General features: G+C 39.1%; 1 protein-coding gene across 1 annotated transcript in view; it reads left to right on the top strand.

The window, feature by feature from the left end:
• Positions 1-23,202: 23,202 nt before the first annotated feature.
• Positions 23,203-26,553, top strand: part of LOC113047992 (PDZ domain-containing RING finger protein 4-like) — a 29,695-nt gene continuing 26,344 nt past the window's right edge. Inside the window, exon 1 of the mRNA XM_026209473.1 lies at positions 23,203-23,598. Within this exon, the coding sequence (XP_026065258.1) occupies positions 23,530-23,598 (69 nt within the window). The 5' untranslated portion in view covers positions 23,203-23,529. The remainder of the gene's footprint in view (positions 23,599-26,553) is intronic.

The following is a 26,553-nucleotide window of genomic DNA, read 5'->3' as shown; positions in this document are numbered from 1 at the left end:
TCTGCTGCAGAAGACATTAAAATATGCCCACATATAGTGGACTGCTCTAATAAGCTGCACTGTGGTGAGATCCTGTAAATCCCATCAGCCCTGTATCACGATGCTGGGTGTGTCATGTCTGTAGTGTTCTTTGCTTGAAGATAAGACTCCTAAAGGCAGTATATATAGAATATGAACATATCTGCCTTTTACTGTCAAGCAGATCAAGACTTTGATTTGAATCTTATCGGTTTCCATTCCATCCACAAACACTAGAGCCTAATTAATCATATGGGAAGACATTCCCCCCTCTAAATAAACTGATTCTGCACATAGAGATGTACAATTATCTTTAGTTTCGACTTAAAGGAGACAGCACGCTCTGAAGACAAAGACTGACTGGGGTTCAATTAGGAGAATGTGATGTGACTCTGAAGCACATAAATTCAATTAAAACAGAATTGTTTATCCATTCTGTTACTAATGGTTTAGAGCTTTTACACCAGTTGGTTGCTCCGTCTGGAGTTGCTTAAATAAGGTTATGTGGTAGATTAGACGATTAGAGCCTTGCGATTTGCAGTTTTTGCAATTAGGACTTTGTTCCTAATTAACCAGACTTTTCAGATCGAAGGTAAATTAGCATTATAAACATCACAGGCACTTCTGTCACAGAGGTTGTTTGAAAAGGAAGGAATATAACGCAATTATGCCATGTAAATTTTGGTGCATGCGTCCTTCGCAGATTAGGTGATCCCAGAATGCATTGCGACAGAGATTGTTGAAAATATTTCATATATCAAAAACATATTTAAATATGTGAGAGAAAAGGCCTATATAACATTGCATTTTGAATTTAAATTGAATATTTCACCTAATATGGACCCTTAAGTCATAGTTGGGTAAACCTATGTTTACTGTTTTTTAAACTTATGTGTGCTACTATTTTTCTTCTCATTCCTATCCTATTAAATGCTGAATGACAAAAAAAACATTCATACAATAGATGGTAGAGCATACAGTGCATAGTATTAGTGCATTGTGTTTCATTAGGGACACAACATTTGTAAACAACACTCCCTCTGGGTGAAATAATGAAGTGAAAAGCAATGACAGTTTATTTATGTTTTGTCGATGCTCTATCCGATAATGATCCTAACAAAAGTGCATGAGTCTTCGGTTGCTATGGTTAGCTCTGCACCTCAGTGTCTATTTACCACGAGATGAATATCCTCACTAACTTTTGTGGTTACTAAAACCCGGTTGAAACACAAATAGATGCTTCTATACATGTACTTCAGATCCAGCCTTTTGTGTTGACTTTCTCTTGTAGTTTCAGGCCTTGTAGGGGAACGATCCCCTGATACTTTGTAGTATCAGCAGAAATGAGCTAGTGTTTTACATTCAGGGGGTATATTGTGCCCCCGGAAATCTCATTCTCTCACACACTTCCTTTCTCACCTATCTCTTTCCCTCTCTTTCTTTTTTAGTGAGCATGACTGCGCTGGAGGTAACAATCTCCTCACCATTCTGCCGTCTCCCCAGCAGAGAGAGAAATGCTCTCTGAAACACTCTCTTCGTCTGCTCTTTTGTCTGGCAACAAAGTGTGTATTTTTCACTGAGAGCTCCAGAGGGGTCTCCAGAGATAATGCGAGGCTTTATGAAGGATATTCTCGGTTCAAACCGAACGCAAAAATAGCAGGAAATCGACCCCTGTGGAAAGACTGATGGGACCTCAGGGATAAGATAGAGGGGGATGAATGTTGTTCAGGGTTAGCTTATAAAACGCTGTGAGCATTTTCCGGCTCATATCTGTCATTACAGAGGTTCTTCACTATCTGTGCGTTATGAGCAACCCCATATGCTCAGAGGTTAGCACATAGTAAGAACTTGCCCTCTACACCATTATGCACTGGTAATGAGTGTTAAAATGTAATTTTCCCAGTGGACTTGACTATAATTAATCAGATATTCTCACCTGTTTCTCTACAAAGAAGAAGAAAACTCCTAAATCTCTCTGGATCTGAGGCAGGATGCATTTTAGGAACACCTGCTCTGCTTGTGGGAAGAATAACGATGTCCTTGAAAGCAGAGTAATCTAAACGGCTCCTCAATAACTCATGTTTTGCAAGCTGTAACATTTATTTTTATCCACAGGCTGCAAAAAGAATTAGATATTCATCTTAAGTATTCATGGTTGCATAGGTGATTTTTCCGGTCCCGGAATCATCAGAGGAATAGAGATGAATGCATAAGTGCATGCTGGGATAGGTGGGTTTTGCTAAGGGCAATCCTATGTTTGGAAAGGAATACTAGTTTACTGCATTTCTACTACTATAAAAATATATTATTATTATTACTAAATCAAATCCTAATAATTATTATTAATAGTTTTTACTGTACTCTAATATTGCTATAATATTATTTAGTGGTTAATTCTTCATTCATTTATCAACCTTAGTATATTTTAAGAAACTGTATATAATAGGGAGCACATAAAACACGAAATAATTTTTAAACAGTTGCAATTTTTGCAGCTTATCTTGGTGCATTTCACACAATATAGTCCAATTGTGTATAAAAATGGCTTAATATTTGTCATTGTGATTAAACAGTGGGTCAAGCAGATATAATCATTTCGGGTTTATTCCTCACACTGGAAATGGAAGGTCAAACACATTGCATTTTGGGATGCACTATTCTAATTCTGTAGTGTTGATGCACCTTATGGCAATTGTAGCAGCTCATTCTTCATTCTGTGCATATACTGTGCCCTGGATACATCCTGTAAAAATAGTACAAGTAGTGTGACTACAATACTGAGTATGCAAATATTTCTGTTCCTATAAATCTACAATGACCAGCCACAGCTAAAAAAGATAAGATATCCCTCCAGCGTTTCTGCAATAAAAGAGCAATTGAGACAACCAAATCCAGTTATTAAAGCACATTCTCTAATTTGAGATAAACAATACAGAAGTCATTTGAGAGAAAAAAGATTTGTTCCATCTTTGGTAGAAGATAACAAACGTCATCTTTAGTCTATCCTTCATCCAAGAACTTGGAGTGGAAAATGGTGGAGTAGATCATTAACCTTAATACGATGAGTTAATTGAGCTTAATCACTCAGAGAAAATGAGAGCAAGAGACCCTGCACAGGAATGTGATTTGAGCACTTTCCATTAACACCGGTTGTGGCTCTAAAAAGTGCAAATGCTACACCATATAGATGTCCAGGTTTATTTGATATATAAATCATGGTAAAACATATCACATCAGCTGGACAATTATCACTGTTCTAAACTTCAGAAATAATATTTGTTACATCTTTATAACCAAATACATTTTAAACTAATGCAAATGATAAAATTTTCTAAAAACGTTGATTAAAATGAAAGATGAAAATATCTTTAAATAAAAACTCATTAATAATGTTAATAAATGCTATAATAGTAGATGAATAATACTAACAGCATAGGTTTAATCAGAGTATAGATGTCTGAAATGCCTGCATGTGTCAGATTCCCCAAAGTATTTAGGATTTGATGGATTATGCTGTTGGTCTATGTGAACTTTGTCCCATCTATGAGCCAAACTCAGATAAGCTCTAAACACATTCTTCAAGCCGCCACACTCCTCTGGGTTTATGTTTTAGCATATTGGCTTATTATGCTCATTATGCATTATTCTATGCTAATGACGTCTGCTGATATGACTTTGGCAAGAAGTGGTGAGAAGGGACAGTTGGCTTTACACAACCCTTAAAGACACTCATTTTAGTATTAAAAGTATAATTTTTTTGTTCTACTGGATGTAAATAGTGCAGCTGTACCTTGTCTTAAAACTTTTTATTAGCATGCATCTATAGGACATACCAGGTCCTGGTGACCTCTTGGTATTTGGGGATGTTGTGTGGAGGTCACAAGGTCCATGTCAGGCTAATTATGTCAGACAATGATGCATTACGCTGTTCGTTCTTTAATATAATGCCGATCTGTGAGTCTTTGAAGATATATGGGGATATATAGAGTGTGTGTATAATGTAATTGGTTTTATTCATAAGGTTGAGCTTTAGATGTAGTGGAGGCCTGTTAATAAAATGCTTTATTGCATGAAAATACATGTTTTATAGCATGTTCTTGACTTGTTTTAAAACCTATATCTATCAGATAACAGATGCACACGTCATACAACAGTCACATATCCTTGATTATATGCAGATTTTTTTTGTGTGCAGATTATCCAATGACCTTTGACCCAGGAGTGACCCAGGAACACCCTGTTGGGGTTTAGTGGTGAAGCTGGATCTGACAAAAAAACATCTGGTCCATCCCACTCTCGGTATCCCAAACACCCCTAACCATGACAAGGTTAAAATGGCCCTTTTAAGATGGCTCATGAGTTCTTCCTCAGTAACTCAGTCTCGTTAGAATTGCTCCCATTAATCAGCCTTTAATCAGTGTAAACACTTCACTTTCTTAGTGAAACTGTGTTTGCTTTGTATGAAAATGATATTGCTGAGTGCCTCAGTGTGTTTAATGAAATCAGATATCTCTGGTTTAGGCAACATAACACTCCATTAGAGTAAATATCTCTGGAGGAATGGAAAGGTCATATTACCTTCCATAGTTTCAGTGTATTTTATTTTGTTTCATGGCTGTAAATTAAGGACTTTTCTAATTAAATATGCAATACAGAAGTCTGTAGATTAAATAAAGCCAGGTTCAAAGTTAGAGTTTAGGATAGAATATTGTTTTATCACTCTTTTAATGAAGTGGTATATTAAAAGAAAGAAGAAAGTGATGTGACATGCAGCCAAGTATGGTGACCCATACTCAAAATTCATGCTCTGCGTTTAACCCATCCAAAGTGCACACACGTGATTCAAATCTACCGACGTAAATAGATGTAATAAAATGTCATGGAAATGTCTCAAAAACATACTTTTACTGTATAATAGAAATATATGAACTGGTATTTAACAATGTGTAGTTATTGTTATTAAAGCTAACTATGCTAATTATCCGATAACATTGGCAGCAGTTTTCTTCCCATGTTATGTTACTGTAGGACTTGGTTCAGTCTCTGTGTTGTTTCAAGTATGTTGAATTGATTTCTGATCTGGCTGCCTTTAATTCTAATAGTAAATGTTTGTGTGGTTAAAGCTGTACAGTTTCATTTAGGAGATGCACCATTAAAGTTTCTTGTGTGTTCTCAGGAGGCAATCCAGAGAGCTTTTTAATGAAGACTAGCTGTCAGACATACCATCTTGGAGGTGTTGTATAGAAAAGCAATGGCTTTCTGTCTAAGATCAATTGTTGCTGGACTCTTGGGATCCTCTAACAAAAATGAACTTTGGTTCCTCTTCGGGAACTTGAGCTGCATTGGAAAATGCAACAGGGAAGGCGTTTAGCGTGAGCGACTCTGAATATCATGTGTAAACTGTCTTATGGAAGAGTGTGACGTCACTGCCGGGTGACGTAAGCGATCAGGAAGCTATAAAGGCACGTGCTGCGCAGCCGGCATCAGCTTCACTTCTTTCAGCAAGCACTCTGTGTGTGCATGTTATTCTGTCTTGTCAGTCTTATTTATTGTTGTTTGTCACTATTATCTCCTCAAAGAGTAAGCAATAGGCAAAGAGCAAAAGCTAAGACGAGACATCTGAAAGGTGAATCCAGATCGCATTTCAAATTGTGCGTTACTTCCACATCTCCATCCTTCCACAACACAGGAAGTTTCTGAGGTTCGCTTTCGGGGGCGAAGCTTACCAATACTGAGTACTTCTCTTCGGCCTTGCAGTCTCACCCTTGCGGCTTGCGGCTCTGGTTCCTCTGCATTTGCAGGGCATCCACATTCTGAATTATATCGATGATTGGTTGATTTTAGCTCAGTCAGAGCAGATGGCGGTTCGACATCGAGATGTCGTTCTCGTATACATGGGGGAGCTGGGTTTGAGACTGAACCCCAAGAAGAGTGTACTTTTTCCAGTCCAGAGAACCACCTTTCTAGGCGTAGTGTGGGATTCGACCATGATGCAGGCCACATTTGTCCCCTGCTTGTATAGAGTTGATGATCATGTCAGTCGAGAGAGTCAAAGAAGGCCAGTCACTCACTGTCAAACAATTTCAGAGATTGTCGGGTCTGATGGCAGCTACCTTCAATGTGATACCTCTTGGCCTGCTATACATGAGACCCCTACAGTGGTGGCTCAAGACCAAGGGTTTTTCCCTGAGGGGAAATCCACTTCGACTGATCAAGGTCACGCGGCGATGCCTACGTGCCTTAGACATGTGGAAGAAACTTTGGTCAAACTCCTCTCACTCAGAACAGTGTATATTCCTAAGTAATTAAATATGGGAGCAGACATACTGTCGAGGCAGGGGCCGAGGCCCGGGGAATGGAAGCTTCAACCCGAGGTGGTGAAGCAGATATGTAGAATTTTTGGCAAAGCTCAAGTGGACCTCTTTGCAACTCAAGAGACATCGCAATGTTCCCTTTGGTTCTCTCTAGTTCATCCAGCTCCTCTTGGACTGGACACTATGGTACAGACCTGGCCGAGGCTTCGTCTGTACGCATTTAATCCTATTTCTCTGCTCCCGTGAGTTCTGGTGAGAATACACCGGGACGGGGTCCGTCTGTTGCTAGTAGCCCCGTTCTGGCCAGGCCGAGTATGGTTTGCAGATCTGGTCTCACTCCTCGACAGCTCTCCGTGGGAGATACCGATCAGGACAGACCTACTCTCACAGACGCAGGCCACGATAATTCACCCTTGCCCGGAGATGGTGAAGCTATGGGTGTGGCCCCTAAGGGGGCACAGCCCGTAGCATCCGCTCTCTCAACCGAGGTTGTTGAGACCTCCTCCAATCCAGAGTTCCCTCAACGAGGAAACTGTACGCCCTGAGGTGGAAACTCTTCACCTCATGGTGCATAGACCGTCAGCTTGACCCAGCTAACTGCCCAGTTGGTACAGTTCTGGAGTTTCTACAAGCCAGGCTCTCTGCAGGGTTGACCCACGCCGCGCTGAAGGTTTACGTGGCGGCCATTGCGACCAACCATGTCCCTCTCGGTGGTCAGTCTTTGGGAAGACACCCCCAGTAACACGTTTCCTCTGCGGTGTGCTGAGGCTGAGACCTCCAGTACGGTCCCGTATTCCCCCGTGGGACTTGGTTTTGGTGTTAGAGGCCCTTTGTAAAGGTCCATTCGAGCCAATACAAAATATATCAGACAGACATCTGACCCTCAAAGCTACCTTTCTGTTGGCTATCACCTCTCTGAGGAGAGTCAGAGATCTTCAGGCCCTCTCAGTGGCCCCTACTTATCTTGACTTTGTGCCCGGCATGGCCAAAGTGTTCATATACCCACGAGCGGGATATGTTCCTAAGGTTCCCTCTGTCACACCACAACCTGTATTGCTGCAATTGGACCAATTACTAGTATGCTACGGTCCCCCCACAAGGGGCTTTCCTGCATCTAAGCAGACTATTAGTCGTTGGATAGTTGAGACAATCAATGCCACCTATGAGTCCTCTGGTCTTCCCCCGCTGTCGGGAGCCAAGGCTCACTCTACTCGGGGTATGGCGAGTTTCCAAGGCCTTCCTAGCAGGTGTGTACATGCTGGACATCTGCAACGCTGTGGGGTGGTCCAGGCCCTCAACCTTTGTAAGATTCTATGGCCTAGATATGCCGGTCACTCCAGGCACTTCAGTTCTCTCATCCTAAGCTGTGCTCTTCGGATACACACTAGGCAGGGATTTGTTAGTCTGGCAGCATGGGCACATCGTTCCCCATAGCATTTTCCAGCTCAAGTTCCCGAAGAGGAACGTCTCTAGGTTACGCATGTAACCATGGTTCCTCAAGTGAACGAGATGCTGCATCTCGATGCCATACCCCCGGCTTGCTGGTACTCGAAGCTGATGCCGGCTGCGTGGCATGTGCTTTTATAGCTTCCTGGATGCTTACGTCACCCCGCCCGTGACGTCACACTCTTCCATAAAACAGATTACACATGATATTCAGAGTCACTCACGCTAAACGTGTTCCCCGTAGCGTTTGTGGTTACATGCGGAACCTAGAGACGTTTTATTATAGTAACAGTGTAGTAACCATGGCTTTTTGTTGTATTGATGTATATGTAATAAAAAACATGTTTTTTTGTAAGGGTCACATTGTGCACATGAGTTTACTGTGTGTTCCCTTATCAATACAAAATAATTATAGTGAAAGGGAAAAGCATCTGTGTTTGGTCTAAATAACTGTCTTTTCCATTCCTCCTGATAATAAGACACCAGATCCATTTTGAACCAGAGAAGAGATGGTCTTTTGGTTACCAGGACAATTACGTCCACTGGTTCATGACTGAGCCTTCTTGTGTAAATATGAGCACACACCTGCAATTACCGCAAGAGCAAAAATACTCAAGAGCCATTAGTGTAGCTGAAATCATGACTGCCCACCTTTGAGGATCCACAGCAAGATGTTTTTCTCTGAAAAGAAAGATTCTAGACTCTTTGTTCAGATGTTTTTGCGTGTGTGTGTGTATTCAATTTATTTGTATTTTATTTTTAGTCTTAACAGTATAAATCATATATACATCAATATGTGGTTTGGAATTCTATCTATCTATCTATCTATCTATCTATCTATCTATCTATCTATCTATCTATTTTTCCAAATTGATTTTTCCAAGATCCAGTCCTTTTCCATCAGATAATCAGTGGACAAAGCTTGTTGGGAAATAACCCTAAATTGCAGAAAAAACCAGCAGTCTTCACAATCAAAAACAACACAAACAATGGTCCAAAGACACTTGCTGATCTTCAAAGAATTGTAAGATGCTAATGCTTTATGCAAATCATTTGATTTCAACCAACTTTGTTGACCACATCAAAGTTATGATTTTGAGCTTCTGGGTGACCTTTCAGTCATTTAGGTTTTTTTTTTTCGTTTGTGGTTTTTGTGTGCACTTAGGTGGTTGGATACATGTGTCTGGGTGGGTTTGTGGGTTTCAGAGAAATCCAATTTTAGATAATGGAGACAGTAATTGAAATGTATTTTGCCACCGCAATTCGGACCTCCATAATTTACCCAGGCTTCTGTAATGGATGCTGCTATGTTTTTAACAAATGTGTCCAGTTGAAAAAGTAACAATTTCAAACATGCTTACACCCTGATCCTGCCATGTCTGTTTTTATTTGTTTTTATCTGCCGTAATCACCATCTTGCATATTAAAGCAGCTATATATCTGTTTGGCATCACTGGAGACCCTAATTCCTGAGAGTCTAATATTTTAATTAGGGGACTATTTGAGATGGTAAATTTTGCATTTTCATCATCTGACCGAGAATAAAATGTGTTAGTGTCCTATACACACAGAGAGAGAGATGCACACAAAAAGAAGCATTATCACCAAGGCTGAAAATGAAATTTAAAAGCCTAGTGCCTTTTGGAAATCAAGGATGTTTTATCATGCACAACAGCTGGGACAAACGGCTCAAGCAGACGAAAAGCACAGGCAAAACCAGGCCAGAAATTAGGGAATATAATTTATTTCAATTACAGTGTATAGACTGTATTTCTATAATATATAAAATTAATTTAAGTATATGCTCAAGATTTTCTTGGTGACATTTCCGCTGACAAATATCCAGACCACGATTATGTCACTCACGTGTTGGTGCTGGTAATTGATAAATGAGGGCTGTGTTTGTTACTGACAGCTGGCTTGCTTGCCTTTCTCCCCTTGCTAGCTCAACCTTCACGGCCCTGAAATAGCCAATTACTGCAGCTGCTATTGGGCGTAACAGGCCAGTGAGCAAATAGCTGCCCTGGGACCAAATTGAGAGGATGGGCTGCAGGTGAAAAAAATCCCACGTACAGTTCAGGCCGATGCACCTGATCCCAAAATTCTTTGTTCCATTACACGTGTCATTCTCAGATCAGTGAGGTCGTCACTTCCTTGATGATGGGCGTATCACTGACCGCCTCTGACCCTGGGACTTATGGTCTGAGGTCTCCAGCTCCGTTATAAATCAGGTTTTAAGTAGACACAAAGAACAGGAAGGGTTATAATGCTTTCATAAGGCACTGGACTGGGTAAAATGAACCTTATGGTACTGCGTTGGTACTGACATTTATTAGTCTTTCTGGAAATATGTTGGTGAAAACTAAATGGCAGCATTTAAAGAAGTATATGTATATGTCAAAATTCCACAAAGCCGTTCACTGCATTTACTCTCTCAGTTGCTGGATGGTTTGCAAAACGCTGTGCATGAGTGAGCCCAGTTCTATAGATAACAAATGTGTTGAAGTACAGCACGGCGATATGTGTCTGCAATGAGCTATGTGATAACACGAAGTCGATCTGCTCTTACGGTGACAGCTTTTGTGAGGTTGCATGCCTCATTGTCCACCTGGGTGATTGCTTGCCATCTGTAACTCTTCTGATGGTCTGTACACTACGAGCCTTGAATACAGTGAATGAATAGTTGGTTTGTGCATGGTTAAACATGAACTCCATGGGTCATAAGTAATTCAGAGGCAGCCAATAGTGGAAGAAATTAAAGTGTTATTTAAGCTATTAAGCAAGCTATTCCTACACTTTTTATGTGTTATTAAAATCAAGGTCATGTTAGAGGTCATGTCTGCATGCAAGTACTACAAAGAGCATCACAGGCCTCCTTCCTGTCTAATTAGGCAATTCTTGACTACAAAGTGAACCAGACTTCATTCTGATAGTCAAAAGGATTGCTACATAAGAATAAAATGAGTATGAAGAGTTCGTCAGACCACTTGATGATATAGATATTGTGATTCTCTCTGAAGTGTAATACCCTGTAAAGCCCCTCCGATGGTTTTTGGTTCTTCTAAAGGGATTCTGAAAGCACTGACTGACTTACAATATCCACCCCTTTTTGATAACTTTCCCTGAGGTTTTTAACAAGAGGTTTTTTTTGTTACCCAATTATAAGTCTCAGTGAAGTGCACAGGAAATCTGTGGCGCAGTGGACAGATGAAGCAAGAATTACATGCTTCCGCTTGTGGGATTTGCTTTAGTCCAGTGACTTTATATCAGTGTTAGCTATTCTATTCTATTCTATTCTATTCTATTCTATTCTATTCTAAAATTATGATGTTTGTGAAGTTTGTGTGTCAAATAAAATACCTTTCTAAAATACCTTTCTAGTTACATAAAATGTACTTCTTTATTTGTTACATAACATGGTGTTTAGGAAAGTACAGATCTCATTCAAATTAAGCTAATAATAATTAATAATGATAAATAAAAATATATATAATATACTTATGTATCTGTTATTTCTTTATTTCTTTTTACTTATTTAGTTATCTACCTACCTACTTCATAAAATAATGTTTGAGAAAGGAGGTTTCTCATTCAAATTGCTAACAATGTGTTAATACATTTTATTATAATATAACATATTAAATTGTTTATGTATTTATTTAATTATTTTCTTTATTTATGTTATGTTATAAAATTATCTTTGCGAAAGTATGGTAGTCATTCAGATTGTTTGGCTAATATAATAAATACAACTTAAATGTTATATTATTATGAAAAAGAAATGTATTAATTTTAAATTTTAAAGTGTTGTTTGTAAAGTAGGGCTTTTATTTAAGTAAAACATAAATATAACAACTTATAATAACTATATATATATATATATATATATATATATATATATATATATATATATATATATATATATATCCTCTGTGTCTGTGATGTATTAGACGTGCAATAACAAGTACACTAAGCACACTTCTTATTAAGTGGACTGTTGCTGATGGCACTTGCACAATGAAATCTGTCTCAATGACAATAAAGCGAGGGGCAATCGGCACCTCAGAGATAAAACAACTGTCTCTTACAGCCTTTATTCTGCTATCCCTGGATCAGTCAACCTCTATATGCACTTTCAGAAAGATAAAAGCTGCTCTGTTCATCAAGCGTTCTGTCCGTCCATGATGTGTGAAGACGTGGCCACATACTGTATAGGCATATGTCATCTGTCAGGCCTGCTTTAAATAAATGCATTCATGCTTTGTGAAAGGAACGCGAGGAGCACCGTTGCAGCTCCGCAGCCCATTTCTGAGATAAATCTCACCTCTCCACCTCTCTGTCACCAACTCCGTCATACAGCAGGGTTGCTATGACAACCACAACAAGGATGGGGGAACAATTTTGAAGAGAGAGAGAGAAAGAAAAATCATAACAGCCAGCACTCCATCAAGTGGATTTCCATGCATGCGTCTTTGCTCGGCCCTACTCGAAAATCGATGTTCAGCCTTGGAGATGGGGTTAGTTAGCCCACAGCTTATGAGGCGTTCTTTAAAGATTGCTGCTGCTGTTTAGTAAACAGGTTCTTAGTAAAACTTCACATTCGTTCGGGTTGAAGGCTCTCAGACTGGTAATAAAGTTGTTTAGTTTTATAGTGCGTTTGTTGCTTTTCCAATATAATGTGACGAGTTACACTTTACCCGGTGCAGTGAAACTCTGTAAAGTGATGAGAAGAAATGGTAGATTCTTAAAATATATTGAGTTGTAATTTTTAATATCCGAAGAAGGAGGCTGTAATTTTTTTTATGTTTGGCAATTTCCAGAAAGCATTAGCATATTTCCACAGCTTTAAAATATTGAGCACTTCTTTTTCGAATCCTGCATTTTTACTGTGATTTTTTTTATTTATTTTTCAAACTCTTTTGAGATTTTGAGTCTGGTGCATTTATGTGGTTATCTGTAAATGAGAAAAAATTCCCCAGGGAAACATTCGCTTTTGCTGCTCGGCTCTTTCCTTTAGCTGCCATTGTTTGTGGCGTGAAAACATTTCAATGGGGTCTTTCTCTGCAGAATTGTCTGTTTTTTATTGAATGATACTGTGTGCTCTCCCTGAGGTCAAGTGTGTGTGTGTATGTGTGTGTGTGTGTGTGCGCGCATTCAGCGAGGCTGTGGATATGAGCCTGTAAGCTGATAGTGTACAGTACCACACTATACTATTAGCATATTGAAGAGGGCCATGAGCTCAAACCTCTTCCTGACCTCAGGTTAAGCTTCATTCAATGTCACAGCCATATGATCAGTTCCTTAATATTAGACCCCGACCGATATGGATTTTTGGGGGCCGATGCCGATGCCGATATTAACTCGAAAAGAGCCGATTTATAAGCCGATATTTTGATTTTGAAAATAAACTGGATATTAGACCCATTTCCTATAAGCTGCACTTACACAACATTCAATAGCAAAATATCTGCCTGTTCTATGTATGTGGGCTGTATAAACCATTTTCCAGAAGGGATTTATGTAAAAAAAAAAAAAAAAGCCTTAGATTACAGTCTCAATGACTAAACAATTGCACATCAAAAGTATATATTTTTTAATGATCAAAGAACAGTCTGGTTTTAAACATTTAACACTTTTACTTTCTTCCAGTTGAAGCTGGTTTTAACAGTCTGTGTGTGTACTGTAAATAAATTATAATACTAAAGTTAAAGTATTTGCAGAAGTAGTCCCACACTTTGCTGCTACAGCATTCACCTTTTTCAGCCATCTGTAGGGCAGAAAGAGAGACAGAGAAAGAATAAGCATGTGTATTAATAATATCACCATGTATCATTACTCATGTCATCATTAGAATTATAATAATAATAAACAGGGATCTCCTACATAGGCAAAAATGAGAAAAATATATATTATTTTTTATTTGTTAAGCAATAGGTATTACCTACTTATATTTAACTATATTATTTCAACATTTCCCTGTTATGTCTGTAAAGCTGCTTTGAAACAATATGTAAAAAAAAAAGAAAGAAAAAAAGAAAAAAGCGCGTGTTCAGCTCACATTTATTTACATGTCCCCTCTGGTTTAATCATTTCTGACGCACCTACTGTAGTTACTGTAACTACACTATATTTGCTCTCACAGACACATTCACAACGGACCCATATATCTTCTCCTCTTCTCTTTGTACAGTCTGAATCAAAACATCGTCATGCGCTGGCGAACGTAAAGTTAGCCTACTGTTACCGGAAGATTACGGAATCAATTCGAAGTTGAATGGTTAACGTTAGTGCCATGAACACACCGCTGTCAATTTTGAGAAGAACCACCTTCAAACAAGTTAATAGCAAGCATTTAAGGGGCCTGCTAAAAAGGAAGCTATATTAGCGTTAGAGTTACGTAACCAGCCTGAATTCACCAAATTGTGCTCTGGACCTGAGGGTAGCCTCTGCTTCCTTGCTTCTCTCTTAATTCTCATCAGCAGGACTAGCGCTATCGCTCGCTTCTTACAACGGGACAGATACATGTTTGCTGCTGACCAAAAGGAGGAACAACAGACTATGAAAGAGCTCCCGCTAAAAGTTTTTAAAACTCCGCCAATGCCATAGCGCAGCGCAGCGCAAATCGCGTTGTATCTGAAGGGCAACGCTGAACCCGCGTCCTGTGTGAAAGGACCATTACGCGGTCATTATGTGGGAAACGCACCGCAATAGAATAAGAATAAGTTAAATGCTAACGTTATAGTTTGACCACTTATTAACGTTCACGCTCTTCCACTGATAAACATGGTATTAGCTTTGTGGCTAATCTAATATAGCAATACATTAGCGGCTGTAAGTGATGTTACAGAATATTTAGAAGTGATAATGATAGGACCGTTAGCTAGAACTACCACACCGTTTTTATATACAGTGTATGAACTAAATCTACAATCATTTCACATGACGAACGACAGACTCACCTGGGTGGCTTGGCTGATCGCTTTCTTCTGTAGTGAATTTCTGGCGCTGTTGTCAACTCTGGAGTTGCAGACCGCCCTCTGGTGGGCAAACTATGCCACACTCATAACATGAGTGTAGCATGAGACTCCGTTTCTCATGTTTCATCGGCCGTTATAAACGCCGATGCCGATTTAAATGCAATTAGCTCATATCGGCCGATAATATCGGCTGGCCGATATATCGGTCGGGCTCTACTTAATATATATATTTTTTGTTAATTTTAATCATGGAAAAATGTTTGCAATATATAAACATCATTCAGAGACATAGCAATATAATTCGCTTTCAGTTTCATAGATTTTGTTTTTAGTATTTATACATCTGTCAGTCTCTCTCTCTCTCTCTCTCTCTCTCTCTATATATATATATATATATATATAATTATAAAATGAGTCTGTAATAAATCTGTACAAGTTCTACAATTTTATGTTTGTTTTAAATATTTTATATGTACTTTTACAATACCTGTTTAAATTCAGAATAATGAATTATGTCTTGATTAGGAATCTTTAGAGTTATTAGGATGCAGTTTTGCAAGTGAATTGAAAACATTGCAGCATATGAAACATTTGCTTGTGCTGGTATAGGTTTTCATTCAACTGCATTGTGCACTTTTTTTTGTTTTTGTTCTTTGCATGTAGATTATTTTGTATTCTTCTAATATTTTTGATCATGAAGATTATCAATTCTGAATAATCTCTTCAATAGGAAGCTTTAGTGCCAATGGGACATATTTTATTAGATAAATCAGATAAAAAGTGTACAACCAAATGTTTGCATGAAGGCTCAAAATCAGCTTTGTATTGACCATATTATATGGAGGAGTACTCACCACAACCATGTTACATGCTCCTCAGCCATAACTGTGGTCCATGATGGCGGTAAAATTGGATCACAAATGTGTCAGATAGGTCATTGTATCTTTTAGATGCTACATCGCCCTGGGGAACAAGGCTAGTAAAAGTTTTATTGGCCTATTTACTGCAGCAATGGGCCGCCTGGTAGCATGGAGCTGTGTCTCTGTGTTTGGATTGGACATATAGATCTGTTTTAGCCAGATCCACAGCATCTAAACCCATTTTTCCCATCCCTATCAGGACTGTTATGTAGAGTATTGATTGGACCCCTGCTATCTGGCCTATCCCAGAGAGAGACTTTCATATGAATTTAGTGAGCACTACAGCTTCTGCAGCCCTTAAATCCACCACATCCAGCTTAATGTACCTCCTGCTGTTTTACTTTGTCTCAGGAGAGATGCCACACGCCACTTCAAGCCCCTGTTGATTGTGCATATTGTCACCTTCTGCTTAACGTCAACATAAAGGCCTCTTTTGTATGTAAATCCTCAATGTGATAAAGTTGAGCTTTTTGGGGAAGCTTATGTGTTTGAGCTTATATGGCTGAGTTGTGGATAAAACAGTGTCCAGGGAAGAAGGAAGAGACAATGGAAGTGGCGTCTTATCGCAGGAACAGACGTGGAGCACCACCTGCCCACCGAGGAAGAAGAGGAAATCACGACCAGCTGGAAGCACCTAACCAGACAGAAGTGCATGTGAATCTCTGAATTTGTCCTTTAAACCCAGAGAGGGGCCTGCTGGAGTGTGACCAATCTGACCCCGAGCCTCCAGCTCTCTCTGTTGGGTAAACTTCGATTAGGTTGCTTAAATGCAGACTGTGTTGGATTTTAACCACACCTCTGATAAAGATCTGATACGCTGTGCTGAACACACAGGCCCAAGAAAAAGAGAAAGGATGATAAGGAAATAAACAGAAACACTGTCATGTTTGTTTAGTTGAGAGGTAGCTTCAGCCCATCATTTGATCTATCTTGCACAACAGTAATCAACTTAAGCTCCAGCATTATGGAGGAACAGCTGGTGCAGACATATGTTTGCTATATGAAGATATACTTATATAGACTTATATAGTGTGATTTTCTGTTCAATATATATTCTTTTATACAACTAAGAATTACTATAGACACACCATATACCTAATAGGGGTGCTCCGATCACGATCGGCCGATCATTATGCGCATCTCATCAGTAAAGCCGGTTCTCTAATCAGCGGTTAATTCCATCAGGTGCGTGATTTCACATAGAGCAGCTGTTACTACACAGAGCCGTTGTTAACTGAGAAGATGCGCAAATCCACTTCATTTTCAGCGTTTATTGGCGCATCTTCTCTATTAACAATGGCTCTGTGTAGTAACAGCTGCTCTATGTGAAATCACGCACCTGATGGAATTAACCGCTGATTAGAGAACCGGCTTTACTGACGAGATGCGCATTAACGATCGGCCGAACGTGATCGGAGCACCCCTAATACCTAATATACATTTTTTTGTATTATTAGTAATTTTATATACATTTTTTAATATAGAGAAAAATAACTTATTATTAGTAATAACAACAATAGGTAAGTACACACATACAAATACAAAAGGGATTATTAAGAATCCTGCCCCAGTTTTTTTGCAGTATTTAATCCCAAATTATGAAATAATGTGAATTTACAAAACTTGAAAGGTAAAATATTCAAATGAGTTACAGTAATAAGACTTAATTGAGAACATATATCTGTAGATGTCATTTAATAATTATATTGTGCAAAAAAATCTTTAAAATAGCACAAAAAAGTGAAAATAGGCCTAATTTTCATTATGATTTTTTTTACATTTGTAATAATAATAATAATAACAATAATAATAAATGGTATTAAAGTAATTATATAATAACAACAAAAATAATTTAATAATTTTACATTTAAATATTTAAAATTAAATAAAAAAATATCTATTAAGTAATATAATACTAAATATGTGATTTTGTTTTATTGTAAATAATTCTACTTGAATATAATTGAAAGTAATTGTAATAATAATAAAATAATTGTTACATTTTGTTATTATGTTATATTATGTATTGTATTATGTTTATTATAATATATTGTATTTATTATATTATTTTATTTGTGCTTTTAGGGTGAAATACTTTATGACCTGAACATGTTTTTCGAGAGAGTCACTCAGGCACAGAGTCTCTCTATGGAAGTGTGAAGTGGCTCATTTAAGACAGTAAATGCAGGGCAAACGTGAAGCAACAGCAGACAGCTGGCCACGAGCAACCTGACACCAACCGGACGATCAACTAATCAGGAGAGGTAGACAGAAGATTAGTTTAAAGAGATGGCTAGAGAGAAAAAGATAGAAGTAGACAGTTGTGCATTAGTTTACCGTAGCCATGCTACTGAAATGAAACCGTAGCTATCTCGGCCATGGTGAGCAGTTTATTTCTGTTCTTAATGGAAGGCATCTCACGTTTGGTGCAAATGCTTTTTGGCTGTAAAGGGGCCCTCCAGTGTTGTTTCCAATTCGACCACCTGAGAGTGGAAGCCGGAGGGGGCACCAGGGAAGCCCCATAATGTGTTTTATGAGAAGTGGTTGAGTTAAAACATCAGAGGTGGAATAGGGCTCCAACAGCATGTGTGTGTTTGTGGTGGTGGGTTATCGTGCCCTAGGTCCAGTACTGGGGCGGTCTGTCTGTTATGTAGGTTATGTCTGAATGTGTGTGTGGGTTGGACGGTCTGTGGAGGTCAGCTGTGTGATGCAGATGAGTTTCATTCGGTCTGTCCGGCTTGTATCATGACATTTAACAGGGCCTGAGGTTTGTTTGCACCTATGGGGGGGCCATAGGACACATCTGAAGTCAGAGTTGGCTAGCTTGACGTTTCAGTGTAGGTCAGTTGGTCCAAGTGTTGCTGGGTTGCAAGACAGTTGACCTTGCAATTTTAAACTCTCAAACCTCTGTCCAAAACCCCAATGCACCACAATACTTATCTATGCCTTTTTGTATAAACTGAATTAATGACCATTTTTAGGCCATTGACCCTATTCATGGTCTGATTGTTTGTTGTGAGGTAGAAAATTGACTTGACCTCAGAGTTCGCTATAGCAATGGAGGACACATACATTAATTTAGGGCTTTGTGTCGTTCAGCAAGTGGAAGCTGTAACTGAAATCACTGAAAAAATGAAAATGTTCAATGTGTTTAAGACTTCAGCAGCCCATTGTATTAATATTTCATAAGTTTATATTGCATGATTGTCTTGAGTTTTGTTTTCATTCATCCAAAACTCTGTCTGAAGTATTCATGCATTTTGAACATCGTCTGACTCTGAAGTGTCTCCATTAGCAATGTTTTCACGTCTCTATGCCTCAACCTGGGCTCCAACAACAGCAATACTGGTGTTTTTGCTCTGATTAATGATTCATAGGTTTAAATAATTGATGTTTTTTGGGCATTGAGATACAAGGCACATTAGCCCTCAGTCATTCTGATATCTCCATTCTAACACCACCTTCCCATCATTTTAGTGTGTGTTTTGGTGTACGTGTACGGTGTGAACAGTCATCTAAAGTTGTTCACACACGTCAACGTGAGGGTCTCAAATAACCCTTAAATAATATATATCAGTTACGTGATGCATTATTGTCTTCATAAGTTTCTCTAACAATAGGTAAAGACCATCCAGGAGATATATGTGACATGATTAATAGCTTTAAACCTTAATTAACTTCACTTATTTATAATTTTAACATATGGGACTTTTAAGAACAAGTTGTATCACGCATCAGGAATCAGAGGCCCAGATGGTGTTGTCTGCTGGATTTTGTATCTTGAAACTGATGGCTCATCTAAACTGTGTGAATGGCACTGAAGGGCATTTCACATATTCCACCCACCCATGCAATTCTCATGGTTCCTGAACTGTATATGAAAGATTGTGCTCCCCTGCTGTTTTTAGCGCAGATAAATCGAGGGTGGAAGTATCAATGCTAATTTTAAACAATTGAAAGGTATTGCTATTAAGCAGTTTCAGGACTCAAGGATGCCCAATTGATACTTGAGGTCACCTTTTTGTAGCATCTCTAGCCACTTTTATTCCTGATGTTGTCACTTTTAGGGGTCACCTTCAGTGACCCGTGATGTCAGCAGCTGATGTTATCTGCTACATCGCCTTCTGATCCCTGCAGATGACCTTTCCCTCCTTAGTGAATATGGATTCGAACTTTGAAGTAGAATAGAAGAGGATAGAATAGCATGAATGGGATTAAATGGAAAAGAGTCCCTTTGATACTTAATATTTTTTAAGCATTGATTAATGGTTTGGTTTGGTTCATAACTGTTTATAAAAATAAATTCTAAAATAAATTGTACAAATATTTATTTTTGCTGTTATTACTATTATTAGTATTAGTTTTTAATAATAATTAATAATGTAAATATTTTATTATTTTTTTTATTTATTTTTTTTAAACCTTGGTTTCTTCATGTCTTGCACAACCGTCTCTAATTATATGCCGTTTAAGCGAGAAATGGAGTTAGAATGTGCCTTCCAGCATTCATTATCTCCAGGCACATGTTGTGGAAGACTGTAGAGAGCTGTGTTTGGGAGAGGGAAGTTCCTGTTGGGGGAAATTTGGCTCAGATCCTTTCCAAACCTGCTGAGTGAAATTAAAGCTCCAAAAAATCGGATTATTGCTTCCCAAGAGAGCCGTCTTGTAGCCAGTGGACAACTGCCTCTACGGTATACTGTTATCACCACATGTCTCTCTCTTTTTTTCTCACTGTGAGTCTGGAATCCAATTTGAGGACAATCAATAGTGGTTGGTCTCTCTTCCTGTTTCTTTTGCATATTTACTGGACCATTGTCTTTCAATAAGCCACCAACAGAAATCTAATTTATCAACCGCTGACATGTGTGGGTAAATACAGCAGGCCATAACAACCATAAAGTATGAGTTGTGTACGTCCCCCTACAGTATTTAGAATAGTTGTCAACCATTATGACCTTTTCTATATTTAGGGCCCGAGCACCGAGGTGCGAGGACCCTCTTGTATCTGTTTTGTCTATTATTATTCCGCTTCTTCTTCTTCTCCCAAATGAATCACATTTTTGAGGGCTTAAACATGCTCAAAAAGTCATGAAACTTTGCACATGCGTCAAACCTGGTGAAAATCTTTGTCTGATATAGGATTCAGAAGAGGGTGTGGCAAAATGGCTCGACAGCGCCACCTATACTAAGAAAATCAACAGCCTTCCAGCTATGTTTCACGTACATGCATGAAAATTGGCACACATATGTAACACACCAATACATACAAAAAAGACTCTTGGAGCAAAATTCTAAACCCAACAGGAAGTCGGTTATTTTTAATATTATGAGCAAATTTTCTGTAATTTTGGTCATTTCCATGTGTTGTATTTTAACGAACTCCTCCAAGAGATTTCTTCAAATCAACACCAAATTTGGTATGCCTAATCTAAAGGCCTTTGCGATGTTAAATTGCGAAGATCTTGAGTTTTCGTTGAAGGGCGTGTCCGTGGCGGCCTGGCGAATTTCGATGATTCGCCATGAATAATGAAGTTGCTATATCTCAGACATACAATGTCCAATCTGCCCCAAATTTCACATGTTTGATGAGACTCCAAACCTGAACAGATTTCCATGCCCATATTCAGTTATAGTCATAGCGCCACCTATTGGCAACAGGAAGTGACATATTTTACACTGCGACAAACTACTCCTAGAAATTTTATGACATCAATGTTTTTTTTGTGGTCAGTCTAATCTAAAGGCCTGTGCGATGTTAAGTTGTGAAGACCTTGAGTTTTCGTTAAAAGGCGTGTCCATAGCGCCGTGACGAAGTTCGATGTCTCGCCATGGGAATAAAATGTTATAACTCAGGCATAAAATGTCCGATCTTCCCCAAACTTCACATGTGTGGTAAGAGTCCTGGCCTGAACACATCTGAAGGCCAATATTCCATCGGGTGTGGCAAAATGGCTCGATAGCGCCACCTATACACTTTCAACAGAGTGCGCCTCGAGCTATGTTTCACGTATAGGTACAAAAATCGGTACACACATGTAACACACCAATACCTACAAAAAAGTGTCTTGGTACGAAATCCGAATCCCAACAGGAAGTCGGTTATTTTGAATTTTCTCTGCAAAATTGGCGTTGTTTTTGCCATTTTCAAGGGTTGTACTTTAACAAACTCCTCCTAGAGATTTATTCAGATCAACACCAAACTTGGTCAGTGTAATCTAAAGGCCTTTGCGATGTTAAATTGCAAAGATCTTGAGGTTTCGTTAAAGGTTGTGTCCATAGCGGCCTGACAAATTTCGATGTTTCGCCATTAAAAAGGAAGTTGCTGCAACTCAGACATACAATGTCCAATCTGCCCCAAACTTCACATGTTAGATAAGACTTCTGCCCTCAAGAGATCTACATGCCCATATTCAGTTAGAGTCATAGCGCCACCTGCTGGCAACAGGAAGTGACATGTTTTACGCTGTGACAAACTACTCCTAGAAATCTTTTGACATCAATGTATTTTTTGTGGTCAGTCTAATCTAAAGGCCTGTGCAATGTTAAATTGTGGAGATCTTGAGTTTTTGTTAAAGGGCGTGTCCATAACACCATGACAAAATTTGATGTCTCCCCACAGCAAGAGAAGTTGTTGTAACTCAGGCATAAAATGTTCAATCTTCCCCAAACTTCACATGTTCGATAAGAGTCCTGCCCTGAACACATCTGAAGGCCAATATTCCATTATAATGATAGCGCCACCTGCTGACAACAGGAAGATTGGCACATATATGGAATAACCATTGATATATTCTACTTATATTTATGAGTTTAAACGCATATTTCTCACTGTTCACCTATTTACTAAAGCCACTCGCTGCCGGTGAGCCCGGGTGCGAGGGCCCGTTCATCACTGCTTGCAGCTTTAATTGATTATTACATTTCTTCCCCAGTCCAGATTATTTGGCAATATTGGTTAATGATAACTGATATGGTTGCAATATATCTCGCTTCCTTTTTAATGCTTATGACAAACTTTTCTTTGGGATACATGCTTTTCGGATCCAATTTCAGCTAATTAAGCTACTTGCGGTTGGTTAGGAACAAAATCTCTGAATTACATAAAATACTTAGTTTATTGCATCATGTCTGGAATGGATACAGTGTTCACAAAATGGTTGAAATCTCTTTCAACATTTATTCATACTTCACTGAAGAGATTTAAAACAGGCCATTTATTCTCCTTTCACAAGGCCAATTTCTATTCATGAAATATAGAATCACTAAAGACTGTGGAATGAACAGCATAAATCAATCAAATAATAAATACATTTGTGTTATCTAAATGTGAGATGTATTTTTAGTTGTTCAGCTGGTGGTCGTTACCACCTTATTTAATGACTTGAGATTAATACCCAGTTAACACAGTCATAGCACCTTCTACGCATCATCTTTTATGAATAACCAACAGATAGTCATTATTATTCATGAGCCAGAGTAGGTGTAGTCATGTGCACTGAGCTCTAGATAGAAAGAGAGGGAGGAACCGAGAGAGGGATAGAGAGAGGGAGAGATGTGCGATTGAGGAAAGGGGGTGTGTCTCTATGAAGAGGGGTTTCGTACAGCGTGGATGACTGCTAGGTAGTGTGGATGAGAGAGGGACACAAGGAGATCGAGGGGGTATGATGCACACACACAGACAGTCATTCACAAGGAATTCTGCAGGCAAGCTGGTCAGTGTGTGATTTTTACACAAAGACTGGGAAAGAGGTACCTACTGATGAGAGACGTTACTCAAGATTTGAGGGAAATCCCTGGTGTGCCTGTTTGTGTGCACTACTTCCAGAGATCTGTTGGGGGACCCGAGACGGTGAGATGGGCTGTAATCTGTGCACGCTGCAGAAAAGAGAGGAGCACTACAAGCTGCTGTATGAGATCGCACAGGTGAGTCGACTTGTTTAACCTACTCCTGAGATCCTTCTGAAGTTAAATTTTGAGATCAAATGGGACTTCCATGGAAGTCTCTAGAGATGTGTTCTCTATCTTTTCTAGGCAACTTTGTTAGATGAATGGATTCATTTATTTTGACTTGTTTATCCAACGCAACCTACAAATAAGAATAATTCAAGAAGCATTTGTTTTGAGGGACAGGGCACTACTCCTCCAAGTAGTATATAGGGAACCCCCCTTTTTTTTAAAGATTCATTTTGGGCTTTTTTTGGACTGGAATGTCAGAGAGTGGATAGGAAGTGATATGGGAGGGAGAAAGAGTTGCGGGAATGGAAAGGACCACAAACCTGGATTTGAACTCCAAACCTTGTGTTTTAAAAGTGTCTTCTAAGACATCCAGTTTGGTTCTAGTAGTTGTTCTGTGTTTGGATCTTGTGTGAAGAGTTCTTTAAGGGAACTCTTTGTTGTGTTGAATTCCCAAACTGCATTGGGGACTTACCTGGAAGCATTTGTCAGGGATTGGTTCAAGAAGGATTTGAAGAACACAACCTTCACAACTGTAATAATGTTCTTGTTCATTTAGGTACAGCTGTTGAACAGGACGCTTTAAGGTAGGAGGATGAGAATTTAGGATTTCACACTCTGGTGAAATGTATTGTTACGTAGAGTTGCAAGAAAGAAGCAAGCCTGGATAATGTGCAAAGACCTGAACAAATTACTAAAGAATCATTGATCATGATTAGTACCACCATGTTTCCAAACCCTTGCCTATATAGTTGGCACCCACTGGAGCCCTGTAACAGATTCTTAGAAGCAGAGTTGTTCAATACAATATTTAAAGATCAATTTAGCTTTTTAATAACCATTAACGTTTAGGGTTGATGCTAGTCTCGGACTGGCTGAACTCCTGGCTCCGCTTCTGTCCGAGCTTCAGGAATGCCCATGTTCCTATGCTGCATGGGAGGTCAGAGTCCTTGCTCCCTCTTGAGCACCAAGCGTGCAAAATAATATTTTCATGTTGCTCTGATCGCCGCTTCATTAAGCTGTTGTACAAAATGGCTTTAGTGCCTAATTAGATGGTAAACTGTGCCTTTAGTCTGTGTGGAAGCCAGTCTGGGAGATTATCCCTGTCAGATGAAGTGGTAGAAGATTGATCCCTACTGGTTCAAAACAGCAGGCTTGTGTTAAGAGTGACTTGTTCAGATAGCTTCTTGCTGATAACAGTGCTGTATTGCCTGTGATTAGGAGTTTTGTACAAGCACTTGCTCTTTTGTGGAACAATAGCGTGAAGAGTGGCTGGCAGCATTTTTGTGTTGCCGCTGTGACACCCTAGAGATTGTGTGTATATGTCTGGCGGGTTATGGTTTGCTTTTTGCTTGACATGAGATGACTTTTTATATGTCACATGTCGCTCCCTTTGAAGTTTTATCAGTGAAGTTCAACTCTCAATGGATGAACGACAGAACGGGGAGAGAAAGAGCTAATGCAAATGTCTCCAGAAAGGATGAAAGTACTAGGGAAGGTTGAAAGGAGAGGGAAATCTGGATCTACTCTCTGTGGAGTGAATTCCCAAGTTGGCGCAAAAGTGTGTCAAGGAAGCATGTGCCTTATTCGACAATTTAAATTTTTAAGCTTTCATGTTCGCAAGTAGAAATCAAAGAAATGTTGCACCGTGTTACTCTTGAAGTCACAACAAGAAGCAGACATGAATAAACACAAACACACGCCTACATGGCAATTTCACGCCCCCTGACAATTTTGACACTATTCTTGGCAGCACAGCTCTGTTAGCCCTGGTGGTCTGTGAGATTTATGAGTTTAGTGTGAGTGTTTACCCCTCAATGGGCTCACCATGGAAATGTATTCTTCTTTCTTTGTTAGCCACGTTACAAAGAGCCGTACTCCCGCACTCTTTCCCTCTCTCTTACTCTCAGTCTCGGAGGTCTGTGTGTTTATGCTCCATCAGCAAGATCAAGTTTTGGATTTTAAGGTCTGAACCGTTTCACCCTAATTTGGCTGGCAGATCAAACTGACAAAATCTCTGTGATTAGCTGCTGTTTATCCATTGTGATGTAATATGTGATGTCATTTCAAGTCTGATTACAGATAACTTGATTTGAGGGGATATAAACACTCAATAATATCAAAGCTTTTGAGAAACCAAGCATTATTTTATGCAGTGCCGTGGAAAACAAGATGGCAAACACCAATGAAAAGGGGAATGGTGGATGCTTATTAATTCACAGTTATTGTGAATTTACATTAACCATTGGATGTCTGTATAAAATGGTCATTTTTTGAACAAACTGTGTAAACATTTATAGTGCAGGGTGGAAAAAATATGTAAATCCTTGGCAGAAGTATATTTTAAAATGTGATCTACTGCTAGGCTAAATCTGTAAGGTGCACAGAGTGAGGCAACTGTTAAAATCAAACCATTTAAATGTATTTATTTCCCTATTAATCTCTAAAACACTGGTAATTGCTGATCAGCGAATCTGTGTTAGGTGATGGAGGCTATTTCACTCAGTTGAGATGAAACACTGAGGCTCATGGGAGCAGTGCAGTTTACGGCCATGGTCAGGATCCCTTGGGGACAGATGCTCGGTGTAATTTCCAGTCTGTGGATCAGCATGGGAGGCAAAGGAGAGATATCACCTCCCACACATTTACTATCACTCAGCCGCTCATTTTTAGTATCTGTAGTTCCATAAAATTTCATAGGTACAGTAATATGAAAAAACAAAACAAGAACTTTACATTTACGTCAATTACATTTGCTGTGTAATTCACCTTGTTTCAAGCTGGCATCCATTTACCTCTGCGCCCCATACGGTAGCCATCGAGGGTCAGAGGAAGTGTCTGTCCCGAGATCACTAACAACCATATGGATCTGGATGAGTGAATTGGACAGTCAGTGTATCACAGATGGAGGGCAACCTTTAGAGA

The sequence above is a fragment of the Carassius auratus genome, chromosome 29, assembly GCF_003368295.1.
Source record: "Carassius auratus strain Wakin chromosome 29, ASM336829v1, whole genome shotgun sequence".
NCBI classification, from domain to species: domain Eukaryota; kingdom Metazoa; phylum Chordata; class Actinopteri; order Cypriniformes; family Cyprinidae; genus Carassius; species Carassius auratus.
Note: the sequence above shows the minus strand (reverse complement) of the source record. Positions and strands in the feature narration are given on the sequence as shown.